The sequence below is a fragment of the Lynx rufus genome, unplaced genomic scaffold, assembly GCF_022079265.1.
Source record: "Lynx rufus isolate CCGP_SWC_20201006 ecotype Redwood Valley unplaced genomic scaffold, mLynRuf1.p SCAF_17, whole genome shotgun sequence".
NCBI classification, from domain to species: domain Eukaryota; kingdom Metazoa; phylum Chordata; class Mammalia; order Carnivora; family Felidae; genus Lynx; species Lynx rufus.
The window spans coordinates 9,030,346-9,051,500 of NW_025814831.1; the positions used below are offsets into that span (position 1 = coordinate 9,030,346).

The window sequence follows — 21,155 nt, forward strand, 5'->3', positions numbered from 1 at the left end:
ATGAACACATCACTGTTTCCCGTGCGACAACGGGGCCCCGGGAGGATCTAATGCACAGCCTGGTGACTGTAGTTAACAACTGATACCATAGGGGCACCTGTGTGGCTCAGTCAGTTGAGTGTCTGACTTCGGCTCAGGTCACGATCTCACGGTTCATGAGTCTGAGCCCTGCATCAGGCTCTGTGCTGACGGCTCAGAGCCTGGAGCCTGCTTCAGAGTCTGTGTGTGTCTCTCTCTCTGTCCCTCCCCCGATCATGCTCTGTCTCCCTCCCTCTCTCATTCTCTCTCTCTCTCTCTCAAAAAATAAAATAAAATAAATAAAATAAAATAAAATAAAATAAAATAAAATAAAATAAAATACACTTAAAAAAAATAATAATTGGTACCATAGACTGGAAAGTGGCTGAGAGTAGATCTTGAGCAGTCTCACCACACACACAGACACACACACAGACACACACACAGTTAACTGAGGTGATGGAAGTGTTAATTATCTTTGATCTTGTTAATCATTCTACAATATAAATGTATATCAAATCACCACACTGTATACTTTAAATGTATACAATTATATTTGTCAATAAAGTTAAAAAGTAAATAAGTAAAAACATTAAAAGAAAAAAAACCCGTGCAACAATGGGAACGCATTTCACAAATACAATACTGAGTCAAAGAAATGACTCTACCAGAGATACAAGTTAATTTCATGAGGGCAGGGATTTTTACGTATGTTGTTCGCTCTATGACTCCATTTTTATACAGCTCGAAAATAAATCTTTGGGGTTGGAAGTTAGGCTAGTTATTTATTAGGCCAGAGAGGGGCTCGTGACTGGTAGGAGGCACAAGGAGGGACTCGGAGAAGCCTATAACATTCCATTTCTTGTGTGGCTGGTAAGGCTGCAATTTTAAATAGCCTGAGGTCAGGGTAGACTTCCCTGGAAAGGAGACAACTGAGTGAAGACTTGAAAAGACATCTAAAGACATCTAAGTATATGCAAAGTGACCGCCTCTCTCCCACTGCCCCTTCCCCTGCTTGGATTCCTGTGGCAATCACCCAGCCTCAGCCTGCTCCAGCCGAGCCCTGCCTTGCCCCCTTAGCTGTCTATGCTCAGAACAGGAGCTAGACAGATTTCCCGTAAAGACAGACACTGATGTCATTCTTCTACTCTAAGCCCTACACTCTTGCTCACAGTGAAAGGCAAAGCCCTTCTGATGGCCTAAAAGAATGCATTCCTCAAGTACAGCAGGTACTTCTGTTCCTTCTGCCTACAACCCTTCCCTGGGCTTCCTCTAGCAACCTCCCCATCTCAGACTGCTCAGATGTCACCTGCTTAATTAGTAAGGCCACTCTGACCACTGCATTTAAAATTTCAACCCTCCTCCCCAACTCGATTCCCCACCTTGTCCCCACACCTACCAATTCTATTCCCTGCTTTCTCTCTTCCCCCATAGTACTAACCATATAATCTACTGTAAAATACACTCTTGTGTTTACTGTCTCTCTCTCCCAACTACAGCATTAGCTTCATGAAGACAGGAATTTTTAGTTATTTTGTTCACTGGTATATCCCTAGTGCCTAGAATGGTCCCCGGCATACGCTAAGGCCTCAATTAAAAAAACAAAACAAAACAAAACAAAACAACCAGTTGAATTCATGAATGAAATTTGGCTCCTTTCCTGAAAGCACTGAATAATAATGTAAGCAAGCTCAGGTACCCACTCAGCCCACCTTTGGAAAGGGAACTGCCGTGTCCGGGATGACAAGAGGCCCCAGCACAATGGCTGCACTCAGAAACGCCTAAGCTTTTACATCACAGCATCTTCCGTGGACATCACGGCTCTTCCTCCCAGAAAACAAAACCCCCATGAACATTTAAGAAGCCTTTTCCTACCTGGCTTATTTTTCTCAGGAAAACATTTGTCCATCAAACCTGCAATATTTTCTCGGTATCTGTTAAAAATTAAAGAATGAGTCATTGTTGGAAGCTGTATGCCATGGAAACTTATTAATATTTAATAACAGTAAATAGCACATTAAGCAGCACTGTGTTACATCCTAAATATGCTCACAGACATTCTTCTAAAACAAACTGAACAAAACACCAAAGACCCTTAATATTTAGCAAGTACTTTCTTATTTCCACATTAGTATCAGTTAAAACTATAGTTTCCATTGAGAAATCCTGACTTAAATACATCTACCTTATCATGATTTTACCCAAAATAATTTAAGTTTTCCTTTACCTAATTTTGGAATCTCTAACATAGTTAGGATCTTTCAAATTATCCTCCCAAGGAAGATGGCCACTAAGCCACTGGATCATGCAATAACCCAGTATTTCCAAATCACCACGTCTTGATGGGGCTACGAATACAAAAGAAGCATCAGGTTAAGTATACCAAAATAACTTTAATGTATGATTTCAAATATATATAAAGCAGTAAGGTAAAACAGTCAATTGTACAGTCTTGTTTTTCATCAAAACTTATCACTGCATTTAATAAAATACTAAATAACTATCGGGCAGTATGAGAGAAATAATTTACCCCCAGCTAGCAATTTACTTTGAAATACAAACTGGCAAACTCTAGAATTTCAAACTGAGACTGCTAGTCTAGGAAATAAATTATAAAGCGGTGACACATCTAATACTGCCCTTGGAAAACTTGAAGATCTTAAAACTGCTGTATATGAAGGGGCCCAGAGAACCGGGGGGTTTCAGCTCCTCCCCAGTGCTGGGCGCAGAAAGAGGAAATGCCCGCTGTAGAAACAGGCCAACTTCGTAAGTGACAAAGTAAAGCTTGCCTGCTACAAAGTTGTGGCTGCACGAGGAACTTACAGATGTTTAGGCAGCCGGGGGTGGGGGGGGGGGGAACACCCCACATTCGACTAAGCTAAATATAACCAAAAAGAAACCGTCACCGAGCTGACGGAACCACCTTCACTGCTAAAGCTGAGGTGTTTTTGAAGGACAGAAGGAAAACGGGGGAAGACACAGGTGGCCCAGTTACACAACTGCAGGAGACCAGCCTCCTCCCGGGTCTTCCCCCACCCCACCTTGCCCCTTGGGGTCTTATTTATTTTATCTACTTATTTATGCAAAATTAAGAACCACGCAGGAGTTCAACCAAAATGCTGGCGGTGTATTTCTCGGTCAAGCGCTGCCGACATACCCACGCCGTTGTGCGCATCGATGCTGGTGAATTCGATCGTGCCATCGTGACATCTTTTGGGGTCTTCTTTGTATTCTTTGTGAATTCCTTCCGGGCAATACCGGTAAGCAAGGCCATAATCTACCAAGTACACCTATAAACATCCGAGCACCAAGAAAAGTCAAAGCCAAAATGATTGCACACACACTCCTTTGTGGCCCAGAGACAAAATTCTGTCACTGGATTCATCCACAAGGCCACACCACTGCGCCCCAAACAAGCGCGAGCCAATAGGCTAACATCAGCAAATACTTAATTCTGAGGGACTTTTTACTTCAAGAAAAACGTGAAATGACCGTGTCATTATAGTCCAGAGAACAGGAGCCCACGTTATACACACTTTTGGATAAGTATGTTATCCTCGTAATTAATCCTGTCTCCTCGACGTGAGCAAAGCTTATACATTTTACACCTTTTCTTACACTTGGTCTAACACAGAACTGAGCACAGAGGAAACCATCGAACCTTTTGCTGCAATACAACTGCCCCACACCAGGTCTAAGACTGACTTAGATGACACTCGGTGTGGTAACGATCTTCTATATCTCTGCTCCTTCACTTACAAAATAATCAAGTATCAATTCATTTCATAAAAACATTTCAGAGTACAATAATGACCTGAAGAACTTTTAGATGAGGCTCTTATCTGCATTTAAATATTACATATTAAAGTCAAGTTTCACAATTAAAACCGAATTTTAATATTACAGTGCACCTCTCTGTGGGCACGTACACGTGGGTCTGATGAGCATACAAAGCCAGTACATTCGGCTCTCTGCTACTCCACAGCCACATATCATATCTCTAATTGTGGGTAAGTGGCTCCCAAACGTAGGCATTTGATCACAAGAGGAAACTGAAGTAAAAATATGGGGACGGATCTAGCACATACATCTAACACCAGAAAAAGAATCCCATCCAAAGCATATGCCCGAAGGATAACAGAAGTGCAAAAATATTTTCCTATAAACAAAAGGCAGCATATTTTAGTTAACTGCAAACTGAAATAAGCCGCACTTTTATTTATTACACTGTACAAATCCAGTTCACTTCAATTAATGGAACCCTTATGGTTCAGGTTCTCAGCGATGTTTTGTTTGCTTGCTTGCTTTTAACCTTTTTAAAACATCTAACACAAGACGTCTGGGAATCCTGTGATCGCCCGGAAGAGTTCCCCAACAGCATGCTACGGCGTGGCGACTTCCCTCTGTTATGCGTGTAGAGATCCCTGACCGCCACCGTCACGGAGACGGGGGACGGGATCAAATACCTGAGATGGTAGAAAATAAAGGGAAGGCCAAGGAAAACGGAAAAATTAAGCAAGGGGAAGTTAAAGACAGGTCCGAGAAGAAGAATACAGTGGAGTATCAACATACACACACGGAAAATATCTAGTCCTTGCTCACACGCTATCGGGAAGACGCGAGAACACACACGGGACAGATGATGTGCAGTGGCCCGACGACGTCGTGCCAACTAAACCTCACTTTAACCGAAATCGTGGCAACGGCTTCGGGAAAACCACGTAAAGCCCTCTACTGCAGCCAAACTGATCCAAATAAAGGTACGATAACATTAGCTTTTCTCTTTTCCTTAAAAAGTAAAAATTACAAAGTGAATTGTAAGAAACTAAAAAAATGCACATTTGAATTCCAAACACTAAGGGCATACAAATTTAGACAGCTAAGATATTTCTGTAAACCAATTGATTTGAATAATCAACATGTTAAAGACCAAATTTTCCAAGTAACAGAACACTTACATTTGATGGATTTCTTGAACAAAGGAAATAAAAAAAATGACAAAGCAGACAGGCAAACATAATTCATCGGTGCACTATATAATTTTAAGCTTCCACCCCCAAATAGCTATTTGAAATTCATTTTGTATCACAAGCGCTTCTTCTGAATACTATTTAGGACAAAATAGCCAACTTGATAAAGTGCCAACAAATCGCATCAAAAATGTAGAATGTTAACTAGATAAAAGTGTCAAGAAGAAATATTATTATTACCATATCTACTTCAAAAAGTAAAACTTCTGCACAGGTTCAAAAGTTCAAAGCAACCGTATCTGTTTTCAAACAACAGCTTTTAAATAGTAGAAATTAAAGTTAATAAAGCTACCTGGTCAGGATTCTTGTAGCTCAGAAGAAGGTTTGAGGCCTTGATGTCTCCGTGTACATACTCGTGCTCGTGAATGTACTCCAGAATATCCAGCTAAGAAAGCACCATATAGAATAAATTAGTGCAGTACCCAACACCAACCAGCAGAGGACCGAGCTTCAACACAACTAGCCTTTACGGGATTTTAAAACAAGGAGTGTAGCTCACATACAATTCTTAAGCTCAGCTGCAAGACAGTTTTCCGAGAAAACCTTTTGGCATTTGCTTCGTATATTTTCTGAAGGTCACTCCCAAAGCGATCCATTATCATAAACCTGTAACTAAAGACAAACAGGGAAAGTCAATGAACGAAACGGAACTCCGGAAAACCTATCCTACAATGACTCCCCTCCTTTCAGAGTAGTTTCTTCAAGGCAACGTTCGGTAAGGAAGCAGAATGAAGAGGGAAGAGAGGAAAAAGAAGGAAAGAAAGAAAAACATTTGAAACAATTTCTTCCAACTAGAAATCTCCGGAGTGGGGAGTGCTTCGCCGTCTGCCTTTCACCTTGAAGGCCTCCTCCTGTCTCAGCCAGTAAGCTTCCCGAAGACACTATTCCCTGCAATAGTGTCTACAGCCCACAGACAGAGTCCAGCAGACTCATTCACAGTGAAGATAAAACAATCTGAGGAAGACTCAGTAAGATCACTGATTTTTCTCCTACTTAAGTTACCTTATACTTCTAGATAACAGCTTCTTGCCTGTGACTATCGTGTTCTTCTCTATTTTCAGGGCACATTTTAGCAACTAACTTCCTACTAAAATCAAGACTATCAGGAGACACCATAACAACGGCTAAATTCAATCAAACGGCATAAATGGCGTTAAAGGGCTGTACGTTAAATATCCAAAGGACGAGACTCAGGGAAGAACCACCGCCCGGGGGAAATGAGAAGATTTCTGGCTTTGCCACAAACCCCACCGTGTCACCCTGGCCAGGCCACACGACCTCTCCAAGCCCCGATTCCCACGGCGTCAAACGAGAGTGGGGCCTCAGGCTTCCCAAGGTCTTTTCTGGCACTCGAATTCTAACATTCGACAGCCTCCAGTGACACTTCGTGTGTGCCCACTGTGGGTGCAACACCCTGCTCCAGTAACACAGTGCACCTTGTGCTCTCAGGGTCAGCTTTTACCTTCATGAAGTCTCCCGATTCTGCCTCGTCCGGTTAAATCAATACAAACCAAGACCACACTCACAACGTACCTTCCAATGGGAATAAGATGAACGATGACCATCCCAACGACGGCCGGCGCTCACGGAAGCCTGGTCTGAGCAAGGCACTATTCTAAGTACTTCAGATGGACCAGTGCGTGCCAACCTAACGTCACCCTTGTGAGGCACGGGCTCCTATTTGCCCCATTTTACAGCAGGAGAAAACGGATACCTGGTAATCTGTCCTCCAGGAAAGGGGGGAACCACGCTTTGACCTCTACGTGAAACATATCCAAATAAATAAATGTCAGTGGTACCCAAAACTCCCACTTATTTTTAGCTGAGAAGCCTATGACGTATACCACATGTCCAGTTCAACAGAGAAGGAAAGCTAACATTAAAAGACAACAGGCCAAAATTACAAAAAAAAAAAAAAAAAAATCGGGATTCTACCCACTTTTGAAGTGGAAGAGAATTGGAGATCATCTTGTCTAAGCATCTTTTGATAAATACATTAACGTCTACAGAGGTAAAGTGATTTGTCCGAAGTCATGTGATTAGTCAGAGGCAAAATGTATTCATTCGTGCAAGATTTTCCAGGACAATGTGACCTCTAACTTAGTAAAGAAAGAACAGTAATGGGACTTCCTGGTTTCCTCTGTCCACGGGTTCGGAAAGTCGAGGAATGGGACCGGGACACACACACGTTCATTTTTACGGTAAGTGATGTAATTAGTATAGAATTACTAATTAGTATAGCACATGGGCAACAAACCTCTGCAGACCGTCTAAACGAGGGCTAAAATACAACTTCATTCCACAGGAGACCCATGAAGACACCACTCTGAGCATATCTCTGTCTCTAGTCACAGGCCACTCCACGACCACCGTCAACAACCCCCCCTCACCGCCTCACTATTTCTAAATTACACACGTCAACGGACATTCCCATCGCCCGTGTCATTTTATCCGAGTCCCCAGGGAAGTGCACGTTGATGGTTTCACCTTGCACAAGTTACTTAGAAACTACGCTCATGTGACTCCTCAGGGGTAGACGCAACCTTGCAGAAGGTGGCGAAGGTTCCCAGGCTGCCACGCTCCTCCTCCCTCCTCACCCGGGTTTTCATTACCGGGGTGAGGCTCTTTCTCTCTTGCGCACGCTCGCCCTGCTCCTTGTTAGACATCCATGGCCACCACGTGCCACAGAGCAGGCCGGAAACCACCCTTGACCCCATTCATGTTACTCTCCTGCTGGAGACACCAGCCTGCTCTCCGACGGTTTTCTACATCAGCAGTTCTTAACGTTTAAGGGAATGAAGACCCCTCTGAGAGTAAAAGCTAACACAGTATTTTAACATATATTCTAACTGCTTTATGTTACCCTTATTAAGTGGGTAGCTGTTATTCAATTTCACAGGGGAGGAAATGGAGGCCAGAAGGAATAACTTACCAGTCACACACATTTTAAGGAGCAAAACACAGATTTGGAAACCCAACAGACTGGCTCCAGAATCCTTGCTCTATACGTGCTATTTCTACAGAAATTTTCACAAAAACTCTAGAGACCTGTCCCAGCAACACCGTATACAACAAAACGCTAACATTTCAGGAAGTTCGCACACTCCCTAAGAGATACGTGGATCCCAGGATAAGAACTTCCAAGTACAACTCAGCACTGGCCGCCCACCCAACAACTACCTCTCGTCCCCATCCTTCCCAGCAGAGCACCCATTTGGTCCAGGCATTCCATCCTCTTCCACGTGGCCACGTGCTTCACCCCGCCAATCATGGCGATCACTCTGCCCTTGCCAGTGACCTGCTTAAGAATGAGCACTGATAGGGGACACCTGGGTGGCTCAGTCGGTTAAGCGCCCAACTTCAGCCCAGGTCATGACCTTGCGGTTCGTGGGTTCGAGCCCCGCGTCGGGCTCTGTGCTGACAGCTCACAGCCTGGAGCCTGCTTGGGATTCTGTGTCTCCCTCTCTCTCTGCCCCTCCCCGCCTCCCCGCCTCTCTCTCTCAAAAATAAACATTTAAAAAATCATAAAAACATAAAAGGATGGGCACTGATAAAACCCTGACCAAGAGAACATGAGAGAAAGGGAGATTTCCCCGCCATGAAAGCGAAACACACAACAAGCAATACCTCCTTCTGCTCTTGGCGGCTGTGTCTGCATGCGATGCCTAGAAATGGGGCAGCCACCCTGAGACCACACAATGGAGCATTAATACAGAACAAGTTCAAGGGCTTCCCCTTCGGGCCCAAGTGCAAGATAAAGGCAGCTGGGCTCCTGATGAGCACTGAAGGGAGCGGAGTCAAAGCTTCCCTTTGCGTGTAGCTGAAAGCACCATTACCAACCTACCCCCAGGTCCACAGTAAGCTGCCAGCCTTACTCTCTGAAGTTCCATTCACTCACTCAAATATTTCTGAAATGTCAATTAGGCACCCAATTGGAGGTTTTCTCCAACTCAGCTGTGCTGACAACATCCTCTCCCTTCTTGGAACTCCTGAGACACGAACAAATCAGAGTCACACGGTTTAGCACACGGCTGCTATAATTGCTTCACACAAGTTTGTTTTTCTCACCGGCTAGGCTGAAATTTCATAAGGAGGAGGACGCTGCTGCGAGCAGACCGGACATCTAGTACGAAATACCGAACCAGAACCTGAAGGCTCCCTGTTGTCACATCAATGGCACGGAGTTTTCTGCTTGCTTGCTTGTTTACGTGTCAGGGGAGAAAACGCACAGGGTTCATCTGCCCGGTTCCCACTCATCGGCCGGGTTCCGGGCACTTGCTAGAGCTCCGCACAAACCCTCCAGACCAGAGGTGACGCCGTGTTCCTCTCTGCCAAGTGTGTGCCACACGGCCCAGACGAAGGCCCAGCGGTACCTGCACGCGCTCACTAAACAGTGAACAGCAAGTGCTTAGAACAGAGGGAAGAAAAACAGAACATGCATATGTTTACCTCTTTCCATTTTTATCATGTAGACCAGACCCCCAGTACTTAGGAACACCCAGGTACTTCAGTTTATGGGTACGAATCCACTTCTGAACTACAAGTTAGAAAAAAAAAAAAAAAAAAGCTTGTGATTTCACTTGTTTTATGTATTTTTTTAAATCATTAAGAGAACGTACTCACACATGCATTAAGATTGCACCTTTTTCCATAAAAAAAGGTGAACGTTATGATCAGCAAATAACAAGTACCTTACAATCAAAGCATTTTTATTAACCCACCAAATTTTGTCATCCTGCTCTAAACATCATCTTTAAAATGAAAAATCTGGGGCACCTGGCTGGCCCAGTCGGTTAAGCACCTGACTTGATTTCGGCTCAGGTCATAATCTCATGATCATGAGATCAACCCCCACGACGGGCTCCAGCCTGCACACCTGCTTAAAACCGTCTCTCTCCCTCTGCCCCCCACCCCCACCCGGTCGCGCAGGCACGCACACCTGCACGCACGCTGTCTTTCACGGGGAAAAAAACTGAAAATCTGCGGGAGGCATTTAAAGAAAGAAAATCAAACCACAGCACTGCAGTTGTGGTCACCAACTCTAATTATGTAAATGTTTACTCTCTGCTCCAGAAAGACTAACATTTTACCCAATCTAGAAGTTGTTCACCTCATTCTAAAAGTCTTCAACCGGGATACCAAGCTGGAGGGGAGGGGAGGGGAGGGGAGGCTTGAAGAGGTCCCCCTCTCTTCCTTAACAGTCTCTTCAAGTTCAACAATTATAGCATCCTGCCTCCCTCCCAGGTTATGTTGTCTGCAGTTTAGAAAAAATACTCAAAAAGATTGAGAGATCCTTGAGTGATATACGTGAATTAGGATTATATCTCAATTTTTAACAATATTTCCTAAATCATATCATTTATTAACTTTATTCTACATATCAATTTAGGTGAAATCTTATAACAAACCCAGGAAGAAATCAGAATTCTCTCCTACAAATCTCATTAAAATGAAACTGATTCATGAAGTAAAAAATAAAAATTACAAGGCATCAAAATATAAGATCCAGTGCCCTGGTTTTGACCTAAAACAACAACCAGGGGTCATTTTAAGAGTGTAAGCAGATGTGTGCTGTACTCCTTACTTTGCTCTGGTTTGGCAGCTCGCTGGTAGAACTTCAGTTCAGTAAAGAGGGGTCCGTTGTCACTGGGCTCCTTAAAACAGAACGGGTAATTGACGCTAACAGTTGTTAACATCAGGGAGTTATTTTCAAAGAAACTTCAAAAAGGACTAAGTCGTTAGCATCAATGAAACTTCAAAAAGGACTAACACCAATTTTTCTTTCCAACATAATTGTGAACTTAAGGTTGTAATAACTACGTTTAAGTCAAACTCCTTCGAAATGTTCTAGATATTCTAAGAGGCCATGAGTCTTGTATTTCTCTCAAGCTACACTTTTGTCAGTGATAAAATGCTCAAAATCAGATACACAGCTCAGTCTTTGCAGAAGTTTACGAAAAATCTTTAAACTCATTTTCATCTTTATTAAGCTTTCTCTTAAAGCAATGACCAGCAACCATGTGAACTGTTTCACCAAGGGGCTACCAGATGCCTCTGAGATCTAATAAAATTTCAATACCCGACTTAACCAATCGGGCAAAATCCTACTCTTTTTCCTGTTTCTCACACAGTTGTATCTAGTTGTGACCTTGTCACAATGAGAATCTTCTGGAACTCCACAGCGAGCAAGCACAGGCCGTTTAGCTGCATCCCTTCCTTTCTGACACCGATTCCCGTGTTTTTCAAACTAAGGAGCCCTACAATTTACTTCCCCCGTGATAATTCAAAGTCAAGAGGAAAACAGGGCTCAGTAAATCGTGTTCCACCAACTACACTGGACTACATTCATTTTACATTTTAAGGAATATTAACCGTGAAAATTATTTGTAAAGGGGTATACACACACACACACACACACACACACACACACAAGTATGGACAAACAAGAAATATCAGCCTGTTGAGAGTTTTGCATTGTGAAATAGCTTTAGAAGGGTAAAAACGGTCTTACAATTTTGTGGACTTTTTAAATAGTAAATTATGTCTGAATCAAAACTGGTTAGTATTTCACGTTTCATCATTTCTGTTGGGATGATCTTGTTTATCGAGAATCTGAGAACAATTTTTTAAAGCAGCGAAAACGTCACAGGAGGAAGCTAACTTTTCCAAATTAATTTTAGGGTCGCTTTTCTTTTAGGAAATATGGGAAGAAACTTATTTTGGACAGAACACCCGTATAGCTGGAGTTCAAGGGTCAGCAGAACATTAGAAGAAACGACGATGAGGCCCAAGCCTTTCAGGAATCCCCAGTTCAAGCCCCTATAGGAAGACTAGCCAACATGCAGAGAGGCCAGGCCCAGTTAAGAATGAGCGAGCGCTCAACAGCAAACACGCAGCATATAACTAACACCTGGCTCAGACACCGAAAATAAACTTGCCTTGTTCCAGGTAAGTAGACTCTTCAGGCCAGCCTTGGAACAGAGTGGTGCACAAGGATGTGGCATCTCGCCACCTTTTACGAAAGGGAAACTAACCAACATACAAGGTACGAGTCCAGATCCCGAACTTTTGGACTCAGTACCTCAAGTTTCGCCGTGACCTGTGGCTCGTGTCTCAGCCTCAGCACTTGCTGGACAGACGCCTGTGCACGCGTATAGCCTACGGCCAAGAACGGGCCTTCAGCAGGAGCAGCAAACTCAGTGCAAGAAACGAAGGGAGAAATGGAAATTCGAGAGAAGAAATTCTGGTAAAGTTCCTCTCCAAAGGCTAACTTGTAGAACAGCTTATTAATATAATTCAGGTTTGAAAGGGTTTTTCCTAAGACAAATCCTGGCTTATTACCATCAGTATAAAATTCTGAGTTATTCAGTTTCAACCTATGTCATATCAAGTTTAATTTTCAAGCTTCCCTTCAGGCAATAATTTATTAAACTTATAATAATAAGAATCAACCCATATAAATCAGACTATTATAAGGAAAGCCCCACTACAACGAAGGCTCTTTGAGCTCATTTCATACTTTTTCTAATCCAATAAGAGTCCATTATAACAAAATAAAGGAGCTACTTTCTTGGCATTGCACTCTGCAGCCAAAGCTAGCTATTTCTGTTGAAGAAAATACCTTACTTAACTCATAACTAAAATTTTATTAACATATTTCAAATCTAAAATACTTTGCCAACTCTGTAATAGCCAAGATTTAGAAAAGAAATTGGGACTGACATTTTAACTAGAATATCACTGAACGTTTCTTTAAGACTTCTAAGTGTCAAAATGAAGAAGACAACAGAAAAAAACTTAAAATGTGATATATTTCAATGGCACCATCTAAAAGCAACTGGCTGCCATTTAAAAATGAAGCTGTATAAAGTTTCCCCTTCCTACCAAAAAATTATGGTATAGGAACTGAAAATTCAGGTCACTTCTCAAACAGTCAGTGAGGGAAACGAAACATCAGTCTGTAAACTTCTTGCCAGGGATCTTCGAAAATACAGCTTTTATGTCAGTTCACCCTGTTAAGTGACCACGCTGTAAAGAACTGTTAGGATACAAGACCCAAAAGGCCGGCCTCCCGCTCAGTTCTGCCATCAGCTCCTGGACGCGACGGGAAGGGGGTGTGGAAAAGAAAACGAATTCAATATTAAAGTCTGTTAATAAGAAAACACAAAAGAGAACTCTTCCTCCTTGCTACCCACCATCTTACCAGTTTACCATTCATCGCTGCACATCGTCTTTCCTGAGATAAAATACAGTGTCTCTCGGTTATCTAGAGGCAGAGGATACAAGTTCACCGTCGCTGGTGACCCAGCACCCCAACTCCAAGGCTGCGCCCGTAAGTCAGTAAGGAATAAGGCCCTAAACAGAACCAGAACGGCCATTGGGTAGGAGAGGGAATATATTTAAAATGTACCTGAACACCTATCTTGAATATGTGTGTCTTAACTGCATTTCAAGACCACGTGTAATTAAGACATCTGTGGGTTAACCATTTGAAGCTCTTTCACACAGCAGACTCGCGTATTAGCAGGGACCACATTTTCTGACAAGTCCTCCGCACGGAGGCAGAGGCCCTCCCAGAAGCACAGGGTACCTGCCGCCTCTCCTGCAAAACGGATCCACAAAGGTCAACGGGGGTATGCACACAGGATGCCACTGAATATAATTAAGGTGTGCTGTGTGCCAGACTCTACCGGCGGTTCTCAACCTTAACGCGCAAAAGAATCCCTCGGGGAGCTTTGCTAAAAATACCAATAACCAGGCCCTGCACCCAGAGGTTCTGATTACACCGTACAACCAGAGTGGAGAACCACTGTTTGACTTGATATGCCATTACGTTATGATGTCTAATTTCACATTAAAAATCAATTTGCCTTCGATTATTTCTTAAATAACAATTTGCTGAGGGTTTTTTTCCCCAAAGATAACATATGTGCTTATTCTAGAAAATGTGGAAATACTTTGATATATTTTCTTTGCATATATATGACCATTTTATAAAACTGCCTCCACACTACACGTAGTATTGTATCTTGTTTTTTTAATACTTAATTATGAAATTTCCCCCAAAGAGTAGTACTTGTTCTTTGAAAACATGATTTTTAACAGCCCCTAATGTTTTAAATGGCGAATGTTCATAAACAGGTGATTTTCATACTGGAAAGATCTGGTACTTATTTTATATGCTTCTGTTTGATGAACCATCTCAATTTTTAATGTTATACAGCTCTGAGAACAAAAGAGTTGCAGAACAGTAGTGGACAGAGCTACGGCCCAGCACGTCGCCAGGCGAAGGCAAATCGTGAAGAGGCCTGCTCAGAAAGAAACAGACGAGGGACGGGTGGCATCTAGAAATTAAAAGGTGGTGGGAAGTTACAGCTACAAAGTTTTCAAAAGAATAAAACGGGCATTTAAAAACGACACCAAGAAAACAAGTTTGCAACGAGGTCCTTATCATCAGACAACTTAAAATCCAGCCAGAGAGAGAAACCTACAAAAGTGAAAACCAACTGGCGGCATGAGAAGGATGTGAGCTTATGAAACCGCAAACTACAGGGAAACAGAAGGAGTGCCTCTAGAGTTTGAAGGAGCTCAGAGAAGACGAGTATCCAGGAGGAAACCAGCAAGCCCTCTCTCTCCCTGAGAGAGGAAAGGGGAAGTCACTAATACCGTTTTGTTTGTGGCGTTCTTCCAGGATCACAGCCAAACTACCACACCGAACATGTTACGGAGATATTACATGCAAAAGAGAAATCAGCTGAATATTTATCACTGTCCTAATTACAAAGAGAAGGAGTAATACGGGCTAATGGGAACAGAACTAAATCAGGAGATAGGAGATGCAGAACGCTGAACTAGGTTTGATAACAAAAGGCTTTAAACTTAGAAATAAAGAGCAATTTACCACCTTATTAAGCAGCTAGGAAATGTTGCTCCTACCCATTTTTGCCATAACTCTGCGAGTAAAACAGGTGGTGAAAGTGAAGTTACACTGAATACCAACTAAAAGTGCTTGGAATTGCCCGTAAGAAAGCAGAACAGCCTAATTCTAAAATAAACGGCAGCCTAAGGGCTGTCGGGCTACACGAAGAGAGACCTGTCTACACACCCATCCCACCCCCAGGACACGGCCCCGGCAGCGGCCCTCCACGACGTGGGGAGCACTGTGTGCACGTTGGCCAACGGCAGAGTGGTCACGGGGAACCACGGCGTTGGAACCTCAAGATCAGGAGAAGTCCTAAGTGGACTTGCCCTCTTCACACAATGTTAACTCTGTAAAGATCCTAAGAAGAAACTAGTCTTCCCCACAGATTTTAATTTTAACCTGTCGTGTCGGAGACAAATGCAGATAATATTCTGCACCTCCACACAAACAACCTGATTTAAAAGTAAGAACGTTCGCTCCTCTGCTACAGCAGCACACTGAGTATTTCAAAAGGAACGTGAATGCACGAAAGCAGGAGAAAAATCCAAAACGAAAGGGCTTGAAGAAAAGGGAAATGGCAGGACACACACTTGAAGCTGTCGACCTTACCTGCACTCCGGGCAGGACCGAGTAACCGGGACCCAGTTAGTTGCCCCCGGTCAACAAGTATCACTAACACACTGGACAGAAGAGGGAGTTACTATTTTCAGACATTAGGCAGAACGGGTAGTACCTCTAAAAGACGGGAAACAAACAGAACGAGCCCCAGGCAGCCCCAGCTTTCCTCACGGAGGCACCTGAGTAAAAAGGGGGCAACTCGGGGTTCTGAGGGGCCAGGAGGCCGATGACCCCGCCGCCAAAACCAAATCAGGAGATAGGACGTTTTGAAAATCTAGAAATATTAGAACAAAATTAAAGACCAACATCCCTCATGAACACAGACATAAAAACCCTTCACAAAATATCAGCAAATCGATTCCAGTATTATGTAAAAAGTGTGACATGTCATAACTAAGTGGAGTGTATGTTAAGAATAATAGTCCTACGCTCAAACGACCAATCGATATCACTGCCACATTAACAGAACGAGGGAGAAAAAGCCTGGGATCCATCTCAGCCGATGCAGAGAAAGCATTCACAAAATAAACAGGCAAACTACAACCCGGGAGAAAATATTTACAACACATACATCTGGAAGGAGACTTGTGCCCAGAACAACTCTCTTACTGCTCAATCACAAAACGCAAAACAACCTAGATATTAAAAAAAAAAAGAAAGACCGAAGAGGCACTCCGAATGCAGGAAACACAATTACTTAGAAAAAGTGATCAAAATCTGCCACCTAGTAAAACTCGAAGACACGTATCACGGCTGCAAACCGACCGACCCGACAAGCACACACACAGAGGAGGACGCGGAAGCGACTGGAACTCTCACGTGTGGCTGGTGGACGTGTCAGATGGCAGAACCACTTTGGAAAATCCGTCTCATAAATGTGCATATGCACCTTCCCTGTAAACCAGCGATTCTCCTTCTAGGTATTTATCCAAGAGAAATAAAAAACCTTTTACAAAAATCTTCAGAGAAGCTTTATTCATAATGGCCTAAAACTGGAAACAATCCAAATGTCTATCAACAAGAAATGGAAAGGAAAAAAAAGCTGTAATATGTCCACATAATATAATATTCTGAGCAGTAAGACTGAACAAGGAACTACCAACAACATGAACAAGCAATATTAAACATTATGCTGAGCATAAGTCAGAAACAAAACAGTATATAGAGTACAGTATCATTTCTGTGACCTTTCAGACAATAATAACTTATCCACAGCAAAAGTAAAAAAAAAAAAAAAAAAAAAAAAAAAAACCCACACACACACACAACCAAAATCTCAGATAAGCGGTTACCTCAAAGAGTACAGGAAGTAGGGGTTTGACCAGAAAAGGACACGAGAAATCTTTTTGGGGTGATGGAAATATTGTATTATTTTGAGAGGGGTGAGAGTTACACAGGTATATGCACTTGTCAAAAGTATTCAAATTATTTAGTATCTATGGCTTTCCTTGTAAAAACTACGCCTGAATAAAAAAGTGTTAAAAACAATCACTAAAACAATTCAGGTCCAAAAGAGTTAATTCACAAGAGATCAAATCTACTCTTCACTGAAAAGAAAGTAAAATAAAACACACCAAACACAAATCTTCAGGATAATTCTGAGTTCTATAGCCTCTAGAAAAAAAGTAGGGGTGGGGAACTTATGTGGGTGATTTGCCTAAATAACAGACCCTGTTCTCTCTTCCATTATTTAACAAAAACATGTTCTTCACACGGATTAAAAAACTCTAAGAGGAGTTACAACTGTAACTCTGTAAGCACAAAGATGCATAATATATTCCTAATAAAAAATAGTAGCTAAAATGCTCTTTAGCACACCAACATATAAGCGGACCTGGCCACGCAAAGTACGCTTATACCAGATAAGATGCCGTCAACCTCTCCTCGTTACAAACCAATTTCAACATCAGTTTGGCAAAAACAAAGTCCCAAGTGATCACAATTATATAAATAATATAATTTACAAAAATGGAAGGGGAAGGGGAGAAACCTGGGAAAAGAAAAAACTGACCAAGTGGAAGCTGACAAGCAAATGCAAGATAAAATACAGTAAAATTTCATTAAACTAGTACAGTCTTATATGATATAAATAAAGCATCTCAACTATTGCAAACATAGCTGAAATAAACAGAATGAGCTGCGTATTTTTATTCCATGTCTGTATACCTCCATGCTTCCATTCATTTTCCACCAAATACCAGTATCACTCTAATTCCAAAGAGAGGAAACAGACGTTTGAATGCAAATTATTGCAAATTATAAAGCTACTTTTGTGTCTTATTAAATATTTATTAAGCACTGTTAAAAATATAGTACCTTACGGTTCAATTAATTCTAGTTATCAAAAAGGATGTTTTACAAAGTAAATACTATACCCATTCAACAAAGAAGAAAAGCAGCTAAAATCTTTTCTTACCACTTTTACAACACAGGGTGCATCACTGCCCACAGATTTCGAAGAATTCAGATCAGCTGTTTGAAAAAGTGACATATGTAATATCAGAACAAGAAGTAGCATCATTTTAATTAGCCTGTTAACTAACCCTTTGTTAATATTTAGGTCTGGATATCTAAAACTCCTTGATAGAATAAATTTCAGTTCCCAAATATGTGTCTCAGGATTATCATTACAGTATATCTCATCAATTTGAAGACTTTTTTTTTCATGAGTTAACATGTCTGAAATTGAAATGCCTCTTATAATTGCTGGTATCTTCAAAATGATCATCAATTAAGTATGGAAAACTCTGAGTTAAAGATTTCTTTAATTCGAAAGTACTCATGGCCTTTGATATGCTAATGTAGGCTGTGAATTCCCAAGAGGACGGTAACTGATAAAATTTCTTAAATATACAAACCAGGGAATCCTTTTAAGAAGGGGCATTAAAAAAAAAAAGAAAAAAAAAGGGAAGAAAAGAGAGGAGCTAAAATTCCAAAAACCACTAGTTTTGGGGGAAAAAAAAACAAAACAAAACTCCTCTAAACCAACAGCCAGGATGTTGGCACTAGAACTCTGAGCTGCCATCCATAATAATCTTAATGTGGCTGCCATTTCATTTCCTGCAAATAGAGCAGCACAGGTGCCCTGGAATACTGCGTCAGGAGTGTTAGGCTGCCCACATTCATTAAACAGATATTTCTACCAAGGACCTCCTATATGCCAGTGTCTAGGAAAGCGATTCGGTAATGAACAGAAGGAAGTAATCGCTCCTCTTGTGAAGCTGACGTTTCAGTGGTAGGACACCAACAACTATTAAAATACCAAGTACGCTTGATGGTGTAAGTGCTACAGAGGGAAAATGAGGCAGGAACGGAAGGCAGACAAATGTTGCAAGGTACCGGGAGAAACCTCCCTGACAGGGTGTCACTGGAGCAGTGGTCTGAGGCAGTGAGGGAATAAGCCACGCAAATATCTGGGGAAGAACATTCCAGGCAAACCAGCACAAAGGCCCTGATGTGGAAAGTCTCCGACGAGTCTGAGGAAAGCAAGGAGGCCAAAGTAGCTGGAAAAAATTAAGTGAGGTGGAAAGGAACAGGGGACCGATCAGAAACGCAGCAGGGAACAAACACCAGCATGACAGGTGACATGAAGCTGTCACTGCGATTGAGCTGGAGAGCCGCTGGAAAGTGCCGGGAAGAGGATGGCAAGATCAGACTTTGATCCCTTAAGAATTCTTCAGGCTGCCTGGCGGACAACGGCGTGCACAGGGCAAGGGCAGAGGCAGGGAGGTCGGCCGGGCTGTTACGACGCTCCAGGCGAGAGACGGCAGAGGCCTGAGCCAGGGTGGCAGCCGACCAAGTGCCGCGAAGTGGTCTGACTGTGGGCGTTTTCAGAGAAGAGCCGACCGGACCTGTTGGTGAACTGGATAGAGAGGACAAGGGCGGGAAAGGAGGTAAGGAGGCCTCCAAGTTTTGAGCCTGAGTAACTGCAAAGACGAAGCTGCTCCTTACTAAGGCAGAGAAAACCGCAGGAAGAGCTGGTGCTCCAGGCTGCCTGAAGTCTCAGATGCTCACGAGACATCCAAGTTCAATTGTTAAATAGGCAGTTGATCTACAAGTCTTGAGTTCACAAGAAAGGTCCAAGTTCGAGAAATGAATTTGAGAGTCGTCAACATGGAAATACCACTCACTTAAAACCAGGAGCCCAGAAGACCCCTACGGAATGAGTGAGGACAGAAAAAGGAGACCCCAGGACTGAGCCCTAAGGCGTTCTCACGTTAGAAGGTGATGAGATGAAGGAGGGAAGGAAAAGGAAATCAAGAAACTGCCAATCAGCTGGGAAACGGCAGTATTTTGAAGAGGCTGCAGCTAAGGTGCTTCACACTGAAGAAGGAACACTGAGTCACAAGAACGGCTAACGTGGGCGGACGCAAAGTGGGAGCTCCAAGATACATCACTCAGATACTGAGTTAGCGACAGAAATCAGGTTGTTGTTGCTTTTTAAATAAGCATGCAGTATACAAAATATTAAAACAAGGGCAGTATCCCAGTCATACTGCACAATTCAAATGAGGAAAGGGGGAAAAGGCAGCTCAACAACTCATGTGAACATCACATGCTACAAAATATGCCACGCACAAAGAGTGCGGTAAGAAGAGATCTCCCATTGCCGAGAAAGAAAAATGGTTTCAACACAGCATGGAAAGCAGTAAGGAAGGGTTGGGGCGCCTGGGTGGCTCTGTCAGTGAAGCATCCGACTCTTGATTTCGGCTCAGGTCATGATCTCACAGTTCGTGGTTCGAACCCCACGTCGGGCTCCATGCTGATAGGGCGGAGCCTACTTGGGATTCTCTGTCTCCCTCTATCTCTGCCCCTCCCGGCTCTCTCTCTCAAAAACAAAAAATTAAAATGGAAAAAAAAAAAAAGGTTAACGCAAAGCAAATATACACAGACGGTACCTGCTCTAAACCCAGCTTTGGAAAAATGAAGAAAAAGAAGCATCACGTACAGAGATCAAGGGGCAAAGGGCAGCATGATGGCCAAGGCACAGATTCTGAGAAAATAAAAGGGACGAAGATAGACGTTACACAGGGACCAGACTATAGGAAGGATCTTGTATGCCATTCTCAAAAATCTGGCACTTTGTCCCCAGGGCCAGGGCGAGCCATTACAGAATTTAACTAGTTTAGATCGTTCAAGCCACGATGTGAACAATGGGATGCAGGGGGCAAGACTGAACAGAGAAAAGTCACTGCCGTGGCAAGAATCCAAACAAGACCTGAAAATGACCTGCACTAAGGCAGGGTCGGCAAACATGGAGAGAGAAAGCCCCACAGGTAAAGCAACAGGACTAGATGAAGTACCAGGGACAGTGGTGAAGGAACACTTGAGAAGGCCTTCCCAGTGCCTGGCGTGAGCTAATCCTCTCCTAGTCACGAGAGCACCTGTGCGACGTCCAAGGAGAGAGCCCTGAAGGCCACCGGCTGCGGGCCTGCACTCGGGGGATCGAGTCCTAGGCTCCAGACAAAACATGTGGACATCGACAGTGAAAAGACAGTAACGGCAGCCGTGAAACGGAAGAGGTCACTCAGAGAGAACACACAGAATGGCAAGCGAGCCAAGAAAGG

General features: G+C 42.9%; 1 protein-coding gene across 3 annotated transcripts in view; it reads right to left on the reverse strand.

Annotated features, from left to right (window-relative positions):
* The window catches only part of VRK1 (VRK serine/threonine kinase 1), a 76,713-nt gene that overhangs the window by 18,800 nt on the left and 36,758 nt on the right, over positions 1–21,155 (reverse strand). For all 3 annotated transcript variants that reach the window (XM_047080133.1, XM_047080131.1, XM_047080132.1), the window contains exons 3-10: positions 18,005–18,060; positions 10,633–10,702; positions 9,498–9,585; positions 5,552–5,660; positions 5,341–5,433; positions 3,176–3,308; positions 2,246–2,366; positions 1,894–1,952 (exon numbers count right to left, since the gene is read on the reverse strand). In XM_047080133.1, the coding sequence (XP_046936089.1) occupies positions 1,894–1,952; positions 2,246–2,366; positions 3,176–3,308; positions 5,341–5,433; positions 5,552–5,660; positions 9,498–9,585; positions 10,633–10,702; positions 18,005–18,060 (729 nt within the window). The remainder of the gene's footprint in view (positions 1–1,893; positions 1,953–2,245; positions 2,367–3,175; positions 3,309–5,340; positions 5,434–5,551; positions 5,661–9,497; positions 9,586–10,632; positions 10,703–18,004; positions 18,061–21,155) is intronic.